The sequence below is a fragment of the Chiloscyllium plagiosum genome, chromosome 22 (genome assembly GCF_004010195.1).
Source record: "Chiloscyllium plagiosum isolate BGI_BamShark_2017 chromosome 22, ASM401019v2, whole genome shotgun sequence".
Taxonomy (NCBI): Eukaryota; Metazoa; Chordata; class Chondrichthyes; order Orectolobiformes; family Hemiscylliidae; genus Chiloscyllium; species Chiloscyllium plagiosum.
Window position 1 is genome coordinate 16,968,801 of NC_057731.1, and position 11,558 is coordinate 16,980,358.

Here is an 11,558-nt window from a genome sequence, read left to right on the forward strand (position 1 = left end):
CCTTCCCCCAAGTCCCTCCTTCCCTACCTTTTATCTTAGCCTGCTTGGCACACCCTCCTCATTCCTGAAGAAGGGCTTATGCCCGAAACGTCGATTCTCCTGTTCCTTTGATGCTGCCTGACCTGCTGCGCTTTTCCAGCAACACATTTTTCAGCTCTGAACTCCAGCATCTGCCGTCCTCACTTTCTTCTGGTATGTTGTTTTCCTACGTAATAGTTTTATTTGTGGCAGACTGTCGAAATTGAAAAATGGCAATCTTTTTTTTCCTTGATGAAAGACACACTAAAAAGTACTTACAAAAATGACCTAAATGAATTGAAATAAAAGCCTATGAAAATACATCTGACTAAATTAAGTGATATCCATACTTTGTGGTCCATGCTTTAAATTGAATGGCACAACAACAACTGATTTAACAATAATTGTATCAAATCAAATGAAAACTTTCTTTAGAGGTAAAGTTAGTTATTTATATACTATGAAAATTGAAAAAGCCATTTCCAAGCTAAATAAAGATTTTTTTTCCTGTTGAGGAATTATTAACAAGGCTGTAACTAACTCTGAAGTTTAGACTCTTGAAGGATTATGCTAATTAAAGCATGGCAGTCTTTCATGTTACTCACAATGACTTTATATGAATCTCAAAACTTCATAGTGATGTTTGCAGAGTTATGCAAAGCCAGAAATATCTCCAACAGTATTCCGTTTTGTCTTACAGGACCGGAATCGGCCCTATGATGCATTTAACTTGCACTCTTTGGAGAATTCTTTAATGGATATTATGAGGAGTGACCATGAGCCCCTCAAAGGTAAACACTATCCTCCCAGTGGCCCACCAATGACCATTGCTGATATAATGTGGAGGAATCACTTTGCAGGTTAGGAATATTCCTACATCTCTATATACTGTACTTGGTATAGATTCTAACTTTACCTGAATTTTACATACTGCATAATTTTGGTTGATTGTTTTCGCAAGTTTAGAAAATGATTTGTGATTGTTTCACTTACAAAATATTTCACATTTCTAAAAGCAAAGATGTGAAAGCCTTTATGAAAATATACATAACTGATGAAGAATTTAACGTTCATATGTTTCTTCAGTAATTTTTATTGCTAAAATGACTGTTCACATGCAAATGTAAAATTCTATTGTTTTATTATTTTTCATGAAGTATTATGGGACTGTTGCAACTTTTAAAGATTCTTCCTTTCCTCCTCCCTCTTATTTTTAGGATTTTGATTTGCTCAGCAAGAAAGGAATGAGCTTCTTTGATTTTCCTTTTAAACCTACAAATGCTTTTGAAGCCATTTTGCTTAGGAAAGTGTTTTTTTTATGAACAATCTTATTTTATCTGCATTATTTCTAGTTTCCATTTGGATTTTTACTTTGGTTTTTCTTTGCTTTATAGTCATATTAATAGATATTTCTTGGAGTTCAAATGCTACAATGTTTTCTCTTGCGTTCCAATAATGGAATACTATAGTCTGTTCTTGGCTGTGAAATAACCTTACAACATTCTGAGATCATCAAAGGAATTGTACAATAAAATCACAGTAAATCATGTTAAATAGAGCTTCAAGATGGATAAAGAAGCCCTATATGTAACCTGATCTGCCTTCAAAAGAGCTCTTCAAAAAAGAACAAATAAAAACAGTTCAGTAAATTTGTAAAAAAAAGTGTTTATATTTCAATTTGTTAACCTCACAATGCCCTGACCTTGTACAGTAACAGGCATTGGTAAACATGAGTTTGCACGAGAGAAACTGAGATTTTTCTCTGCTTAGTGCTCTGTCTTCAGGTGAGTCCACCAGGTTGTCACTGCAGTGAAACATGCTTATTGTCGTCTTGTGGTGCAGTGTGAAATTCTGGTGCACCTTTCCAGCTTCAGTGTCTTCCACTAGAGAAACACTTTGGCATTCTTCAAACTCCTTGAGGGGGGATGGGGTAATATTCTTCCTTTGCTTCTGTTTATGCATTCAGTTCTTTTTCCTTATCCTGGTCTCAAAAATGTTGAAGGTCATCCAGGTATTTCACTACCTTATACTATATGGATAGTGTCTTGACATTTGGAAAGCAATGTGACTACTTGAAATTTTCTATCACAAGAAGTGGTAGCTTTTTGCCAACAATGTTGGCTCAGATTAAAGCAGTGATACAATCCTTGCTTTGTTTTCTGCCATTACATGTTTTACCTTTACATGGAAACGTGTAACATGCCAAATGTGATCTGATAAAAAGTAGTGAAACAGTCTGGCTTCATCGGTGTTAAAAATATTGCCTCAACAATTATGCACCAGGAGACTGTGTTTTGCAGGCTTGTTATGACTTAGCATTCTAGTATGACCTAATTTAGCTTTGATTAGTTGGCATGGTCATATGACAAGCATTCTTGAGTTTGGTCTCTGTTGACTTTTTCTATTTTTCCACCAGGAATGGCTAACATGTTCACCACTAAGGTCATTGTAGATTATCTGAATTTTATGCATCTCTATTCTAGTGGGTGGGTACCAGGGCTTTTTCTTCCTTCTAGGAGAAAGTGAGGACTGCAGATGCTGGAGATCAGAGCTGAAAATGTGTTGCTGGAAAAGTGCAGCAGGTCAGGCAGCATTCAAGGAGCAGGAGAATCGACGTTTTGGCATGGGCCTGAAGAAGGGCTTATGCCCGAAACGTCGATTCTCCTGCTCCTTGGATGCTGCGCTTTTCCAGCAACACATTTTCAGCTTTTTCTTCCTTCTGTTTTCTTGCTTGCTTCTGTACTCGCTCATTCTCTTCTGTGCTCGCCAGTTCTCTATAAACATTTTTGGTTTCAAGATTTAGGACAACTACATTTTGCATTTGAACCTCTACTCTAGATACATTCAGACAATTTCCAGAAGGTTAATTGATGTGAGGCAAGTCACAGTTCATAGCACATAGCCTTTGATTTGGCTGTTACTACAGTTTGAGGATTACTGCATTATACAGTCATTAGCACCTCCCTATCATATCTCTTTCACTGATGGAATCAATCTCTTGCCAGATTGCAAGTGTTCAGTTCTGAAAATCATGATGGATTTCAATGTTTGGAGGAATGTGCTTTAAACTTAGACAAAAACTAGAATTTGTTTTCAGTCTGGTAAAGAGGAGATGAATGAATAAGACCTAGTACTGTAGAAATATTAGTGCTTTTCTGAAGGAATATTCTGGCTTTATAAATGTTGGATATAATACTGCCAGTTATAAAAAGAATAAAACTGGGTTGTCAACTAATCTAAATTAACAGTAGCACAGTGAAAATTGAGAGCAGTTCCTAACTGTTCACCTCATTACAAATACCTTCTGAGGGTTTTTTGAGAGGAAAAGGTAATTGATAATTGCTTTTGAAAGAATTTTTGCTGCACATAGTAAGCATTGCTCATTCGCAGGTGAACTAATACATGGAGAACTGACTAAAGGTGAATCATTACTATTCCAGAGCATACAGGTGACAGTGCACCACTTACCTCAGTTGACAATATACGGCTGTTCCTTTGGTGTTGCTGGGTCAGAATCCTAGAGCTTCCTCCTGACTGGCATTGTGGGGCTACCTACACCAATGGACTGCAGTAGTTCAAGAAGGCAGCTCCTTGTTGACCTCCACCTCAAGGGCAACTAGGGATGGACAATAAATGCTGGCCCAGTCAGTGACACCTGAGTGAATTATTTGTACTGCTGTGACAATATGTTAAACTCTGTTGTTTGAAACAGCCCAGCTCTTTTAGCTTGAAATTCTTGAAACTGGAGTTAAGTTGCCATGTTAAACCTGGCTAGGGAATTGCATTCAGTTTGAATCGGGAAGTTACGTTGCATGTTCTTAAGGAAGGGTTTCTTGATCGAAAATGTTAGCTCTGATTTCTCTCCACAGATGCTGCCAGACCTGCTAAACTTGTCCAGCAATTTCTGTTTTGATTTCTGATTTACAGCATCTTTAATTCTTTTGGTTTTTAATTATGTTGCATGTTGGAATCCAGTCTTGAGACCATAACTATATGGCAGGGACTATGAATAGTTATGAAAGGGTTCAGTAACTTGAATTACACTGACTTGAAAAAACTTCTTGATCTGTTAGTTACAATAAATTGTGGATATCTTTATTTTCAAAGCATCTTGCTGCAAGCTTTTTATTCATTTTTGTGTAACTTGTAGTCTTCGACTCTTCTAGTATTTTTCTCATTACTCACTTAAATTCCAATTGATTTTGCTACCCACAACCTATCCCATGTTTGTTGTCATCCCCGTCTTCTCTCTTTTTTGATGTTCTGTTCTCCTGTATAAGAGTCGGTTTCAAACTTAAAGGAATATGTTACTGAAGGTTGTGTGTCCTAACTCTATCCTCCATGATGTTCTGTAGCTGCACGTCCCAGCTTGCCGCTTTTTCATTGGAGACAGCCTTGTCAGACACTTACCCCTTCACCTCCCTGATAGCTGACTATTTAATTGTTGCACCTTCCACGTGGGACAGTTGCAGTAAATGTCAACTGTCCTACACTTCAAAAAGTATGGGGAGGAAGCCTCACATTTTTACAGTGCCTTTCATAATGTCTGCATTCCTAAGTGCTTTACAGCTAATGATTGTAAAACCAAGTGTAGTCACTGTTGTAATGAAAAAAAACGTAAGAGTCAATTTACACATGGCAATGTTCTTAACCAACATTGGAATAACAACTGGGTTATTTGTTTCGGTGATTAAAGAATGATTTTTAGCCAGGATACTCAGAACTACTTTGAATAGTGATGGGATATTTTGAGGGGACAGATTGGGCCTTGTTTCATCTGTCTGAAAGATGATGCTGTTAACCATATATAACCAAGGGTATTAATGCCGCATACCTTTAATACTGCACTGAAGTGTCAGCCTAGATAATGTACTTGATTCTCTGGAGTAGGATTTTGAAGCCACGATTTTCTGGCTGAGGCAAGCAGTCTCCTACTGAGATTGGTCATTATTTTTTGTTCGCAGACAGTATGATCCCATGGAGGGTGGGGTTTGAGTCGGAGAGAAACAGAAGTTTGCATTTTGCAGTCATTGGTGCTGCAAAGGTATTGGCTACTGACCTTTTTAAGATGGCTGCTGTCAAAGATCTCTTAGGCATGGAGTTTAACCTTCCAATTGCTCGTTTCATTTTGGTGTCAGCTGTAGGGGTTATCTGGTATCCAGCAACAGCTATGCCATCAAACAGGCTCAACAAGCAAATACAAGGAAGAATTCTCTCACATACCTTTTGGCAATTCAAAATTTCACTTGTTAAATTTACAGAAAATTACATCTGCACATGGGATTAATGTAGAAACTGGATATATAATAAGTCTTTTAATTTTTAAATTTTTAAACATTGAACAGAAAGAGTAGACTTTCCATAAATGTTACGGGATTGTTTGGGGCTAGAAGCTTTTCCTCCGTAGTTCTGATTCTCTATTTTCAGCACCAACCCCTCATTGGTTCATAATGCTGGTCTTGGCAACACTGCACATATGTCATAACCATTTTTAAAAAAATTACCCCTTCATTCCGACATAGTGACATAATATTTTTAAGGATTTTACAGTGAGAATGCATAAAAAAAATGTTCACATCAATTGACTAATTTCTAACGCACCTCATCTGAGGATTACAATAGCTAGTCTGAGAAGCTCTGGGTATAATGAACATGCTCTGACTGTCACTGTTTAATTGCCTGAGTCCCTGTCTGTTTGACTAATGACAGTGAACACTGTCTGTTTGCCACCATTATAACCCACAGCATAATGTCATTTTTGGGTCAGAAATTGAAAAACAAGTGAGGTTGGAGATGGTTGTGGTGATTATGTTGCTAGAGTAGTAATCCAGACTAATGCTCTGCAAACATAGGCTCAAATCTTCCACCACTGTCCTCTGTCTGGCTAAATTTGTCCTCGCTTTGAACAATGTCTCCTTAAAGTTCTCTCACTTCCTTCAGGTGAAAGGGGATGTTATGGGGACCTGTATGGGCACCAATTAGACCTATCATTTGTGGGATATGCAGAATATTCCTTATTTGTGACTCCTCCCTTCCCTTCCTCAAGATGTATGTTAATTTCTGAGAACAGAATTACCCCTTTTAAGGGCTTAAGCTGAAATGTTGACGCTCCTGCTCCTCGGAGGCTGCCTGACTTGCTGTGCTTTTCCAGCACCATACTTTTCGACTCTGAGCTCCAGCATCTGCAGTCCTCACTTTCTCCCTCCTCAGCCCCAAGACACCTTTCTCCAAAATTGCAGAAGGTGTAACACCTTGTTTATTTTCTCCCTCCTCAATATTCAAGACCCCAAACACATCTTCCAGGTGCAGCAGGGGCTTACCTGCACTTCATTCAATCCAGTCTATTGTATTTGCCGCTCACAATGTGATCTCCTCTATATCTGGGAGATGAAGTGCAGACTGGGTGATCATTTTGGAGAACACTGACTTTCTGTCTGCAAAAATGACCCTAAGCTTCTGGTTGCCTGCCACTTCAACACACCACAGTGTTCCCTGGCTGACATTTCTGTCTCAGCCTTGCTGTTGTGCTCCAGCAAAGCTCAGCACAAACTGGAAGTACAGCACCTCATTTTCTGTGTGGGGGCTCTGTTGCTGTTATGTCCTAATATCAAGTTCAACAGTTTTAAAGTCTGAGCTGCTGCTTCCTTGTCCTCACCCCAGCCTCCATAAACCTCACATGGGCTACTACCACAGCCATCCCATTATCAGTTACTCGGGGTACCAATTAGCAGCTATGGATTTTCCCAGGCTGACCTTTACTCATTCCTTTGTCCAACTAGTCTTTCTCTTTGGACTCCATCGCCACCTATTGTTTATTCCTCCTCCTCCTCCTCACACTCACACTCACACCTCCGCATATATACTAACCTTTTCGTAGGTATGATCATTCCTTAAGATCAGTGGATCCAAAACATTAACTCTGCTTTCTCTCCACAGATGCTGTTTTTGTTTCTGAATTCCAGCATCTAAAGTTTTGTTTTATTTCTTTGTTTAGCATGTGATTTGTGTTCTTTAACTTTTTACACCAACGTCCTGTTGTGCAAGTTATGTAATAGATTAGATTCCCAACAATATGGAAACAGGACCTTCGGCCCAACAATCCAGACCAATCCTCCAAAGAGCACCCCGCCCAAAACCATTCCCCTACCCTACTCTGTATTTACCCCTGACTAATGCACCTAGCATTATGGGCAGTTTAGCATGGCCAGTTCACCTGACCTGCACATCTTTGGACTGTGGGAGGAAACTGGACACAGTTTGCCAAAGTGGGAATCTAGCGGGTCCCTAGCGCAGTGAGGCAGCAGTGCTAACTACTGAGCCACTGTGCTGCTAAAAATGTAATCTAACATTTTAGCAGCAAAAAAAAAGCTACGAATAACAGGTACTTTCCTGATTAACTCCTTTCATAATATTTAGTGTCAATCAAAATATCACCTTCCTGTGATTTTCTTTGAAACATAAATCCAAATTTCTGCCATGTATCCTCTTTGAAATTGTCTTTAGTTTTCAATTTTTATCTCCTGTCACCTGAAACTATAAATAGACCTGAACCACTTTAAAGTGAGTGTCTTAATCAGATTTGTATTAGTAATTTAGTTAAGTAGTTAATTTTGCTGCTTTTTGGGGAAATAAAGCCTATTAATGCAACTTTACCCTTTTTATTAATAATATCATCATACTACTTAACATCATATAATCATTACTTTTTGGGATGCCTGTTTAGGCAAAATGTTTTAAGATGTTACTGCTCTTCTCTACCCCCAAAGCCATTTGCTTGAACTGGAAACTTTTCAAATTACTTGGTTAGCTGTGCAAGGAGGTGATGTTACACTGAGTCATGTCACCAAGTAATGTGCAATGAATGTTAAGTTTGAGGTGGGACAATGCACTCATTACTACCACATTCGTTATGTCACAGCTTTAACAGAAACATTCCCATGTTTTTTTTTAATACAAATGGAGGTGAGGGAGAGTAAGGAAAAGGAATTGATTTCAGCAATGATGTGAAAATTGAAAAAGATTAATGAAATCTCGGTCTAAAGGTAGGTTTTTTTTTGAAGAGCTTTTCTTTCAAAAGTGGAGAAATGAGAGGGATTTGAGATTAGAATTCCAGTAAATAGGGCAGAGCCTGACATTGGTACAATGAGAAGATAGCTGAATGCAAATAATGTGACACAAAAATGGAGCTTTACTGGGTTAATCTTTTGAATATTTGGGCAGTGTACATAAGTAAGAGTAAGCCACTATTTAAGATTAAATTGGCAGCATACGTTATAATCCATTTAAAATTACGATTGAAAAGAAAAAGAAAGCCAGTCAGCAAATGTTTGTAATGGAGTCCATGCTGATTGGCATCCTGTCAGCTGAAGTCAAGTGTGCAGCATTTTAGTTTGGGTTGTTAGACTTGCTCTTTTGGAAATTAAAAATTCTGTTGGGAAAGTGAGTGAAAGGTATGTAGTATAATTAAGAAACAAGTTTCATGACATCTTTCTGTCTGCTTCTTCCTACCCCTATTTCCACCCCCCCCCCCCCCCCGCTTATAAAATTTGCTTTTAAATGGAGTAAAACAAAAATGGTTAATTTGCTGCAAAGTACTTCAAGAGCGACTCCATTTCCTGTTGACGATTTAAAAGTCACTTTTTATATTCACAGATTTGAAAGTTTGAGTACTTCAGATATATTATTGGTCTGTATATGTTGAAATTCCTCAGATATTAGCCCATACATTTCCAAAGTTCAGTGAGCACATATGGTAAACTGCAGGCATGGAAACCATTAGGGTATGGCAGGTAATGTAGGTCAGATTGCATCTGTAGGCTTTGATACAAGATTAAGGTCCAGGTGAATGAAGTGTATGAGTGAGTTGAGGTATTAGTGCCTTTTGCAGGAGAATGCATTTGTGAAATCTAGGGATGGTGGAGTCTCTATCATCAGTCTGTCTCCATTTTTCTCAACTTGTCACAACAGCAAGTGTCCCTAGGAAAAAAAAACATGATGATCAAGTTTTTAATCTCTGAACTATTACTACAAGAGAATAGGAGGTAAATGGAAAAAAAACCTCCTGATTTAAGCTATGGACTGTCCATTGGGGCTCATGACCCTCTAAGGTTCTTTATGAGAATTGCAATGTGTCAACCCAATTAGCATCTTTAGCATAAAATCTGTTTAAAAATCTAATTATACACTAAGACCTTTACTTTCCCAATTTGGCATGCATATGGAGCTTATTTTGTCAAACTGCTTTACTTTTTAAGAAATGGGATACTGTAGCAAAAGCATAGTGGATGATTGGTTTAAACACAGATGTCGGAAATAGTTTCAAATCAATAAGTGTGAAGATTGAGAGATTTTCTTGATCCAATGAAAGGTGAACAATCTGAAACGTTAATTCTCTCTCCCTACACAGGCGGCCTACCCTGCAGACCTGCTTCTAGCATTTTTGTTTATGATGGAACTTGTATCTTTTTAATACACAAACAACTTAAAATGTTTTAACTAGGCTTGAACACATCTTCAGCATCTTGCCTTCAAGCATTGTATTTCTGTTGTTAAATTGATCCACTGAATGCAGTCAATTGAGTTTTAATTCATTGTGCAAGAATTGCACTGGTCGAAGTTTGAATCATTAATAACTGTTGACTTTACTTTGCTTGAGTTATATTGAGTTGAATAATGTATAGGAGGAGAAATGGCAAGAAGTTTGTTTGAATAGTATGCAAACTATTGCACTGTTTTAATGATTTTTAAAGTTGCGATAATGTTACATTAACATCAACTGCTTTGTTTCTGTGAATGGTTATAATACAATCTGGAGACTGTTATGGTCAGTTTATTATTAAAGTATGCTCTTTGGATAATCAAATAAATTATTTCCAGTGGTCAGACAACTGAGATATGAATTGCTAACTTGTAGGTGCATTAACTAAACTTTGAATAGAAATTGTTTATTTTACAGTACTGCTCAGTGAACAACACAAATGATCCTGTCTGTTGGAGCAGATGACCTTGTGATCTGGTGGTAGTTTTCCTACTACCAGCCAGAAGGTCTCGGTTCAAGTTTTGTGTTAATTGTGTTATGACATGACTGAACAGATTGATTAAAAATATTTTAATCTCAAAAGCTAACCAGACCCTCTGGCCAGATTAGTATTTGGATGGGAGACTGCCTGGGAATACCAAGGATATTTGGCTTTTATAGGGGACCTTGTGCCATCTTGGGGAGCACCTTGCTTCTGGGTCAGAAGTTCCAGGTTCAAATCCCTTCTTGTCAAGGTGAGAAAGAAAGAGCTGAAGAAAAGTTGGATAAAGAGGAGGGAAAGGTGGAAATTGAAAGCAAAAGTTGAGTTTTGCCAGTCCGAGACAAGAACAAGTGGCAACAATACATTTATTGATGTAGTAAGGGAATGGGATGTAACACAAGTATGAGCAGATTGGTTGAAGTTGCTTCCTTTAATAGCTCAGCAGATTGAAAAACTGGTTATTGGGTTTGAAGTACATGTTTGTAAATCAGAATTCAGGACTGATTTTTCTTTATCGTGTGCTGATTAGGGCGATTGATAAAATTTTAATTTTATTTATCATTTGATATTATTGTTGGACTAAGTTAAGCTTAAGAGTGAAAGTGGCAAGAAATCTCTGACTCGTTTATGCTCCTCTTGCTCAATGTGGGAGCTCAGGGACGCAGCTGACATTCCTGGCTCCTTCACGTGTAGGATGTGTGCCCAGTTGCAGCTCTTGTTCAGCTGCATGACCACTCTGGAGCTGCGGATGGACTCACTTTGGAGCATACACGATGCTGAGAAGGTCGTGGGTAGCACGTTTAGTGAATTGGTCACACCGCAGATTAGGATTGCCGAGGGAGAAAGGGAAAGAGTGATCGGAAGGCAGTGCAGGTGTCCTCTTTGGTCATCTTCTAAAGTAGGTATATCATTTTGGATACTGTTGGGGGAGATGGCTCACCAGAAAAGGCAGCAGTAGCCAGGTTCATGGCACCGTGGCTGGCTCTGCTGTACAAAAGGGCGAGGAAAACAGTGGAAGGACTGTAGTCATAGGGGATTCAATTGTAAGGGGAGTAGGAAGGCGATTCTTGGTCGAAAACGAGACTCCCGAATGGTATGTTGCCTCCGAGGTGCACGGGTCAGGGATGTCTCAGGTTGGCTGCAGGAGATTCTGAAGGGGAAGGGTGAACAGCCAGCTGTCATGGTACATATAGGCACCAATGATGGGTGAAAAATGGGATGAGGTCCTCAAGGGTAGTAATATCTGGATTACTCCCAGTGCTACGAGCTAGTGAGGGCAGGGATAGGAGGATAGAACAGATGAATGCATGGCTGAGGAGCTAGTGTATGGGAGAAGGATTCACATTTTTGGATCATTGGAATCTCCTTTGGGGTAGAAGTGACCTGTATAAGAAGAACAGTTAGCACCTAAATTGGAAGGGGACTAATATATCGGCAGGGGAAATTTGCCAGAACTGCTTGGGTGGATTTAAACTAGTAAGGTGGGAGGGGGGAGGGGGGGGGGAAAGGGGTGGGACCCAG

General features: G+C 38.9%; 1 protein-coding gene across 5 annotated transcripts in view; it reads left to right on the forward strand.

Annotated features, from left to right (window-relative positions):
• Window positions 1–11,558, forward strand: part of cpeb3 (cytoplasmic polyadenylation element binding protein 3) — a 114,657-nt gene that overhangs the window by 26,914 nt on the left and 76,185 nt on the right. For all 5 annotated transcript variants that reach the window (XM_043712504.1, XM_043712506.1, XM_043712502.1 and 2 more), the window contains exon 3: window positions 719–878. In XM_043712504.1, coding sequence (XP_043568439.1) covers window positions 719–878 — 160 coding nt within the window. The remainder of the gene's footprint in view (window positions 1–718; window positions 879–11,558) is intronic.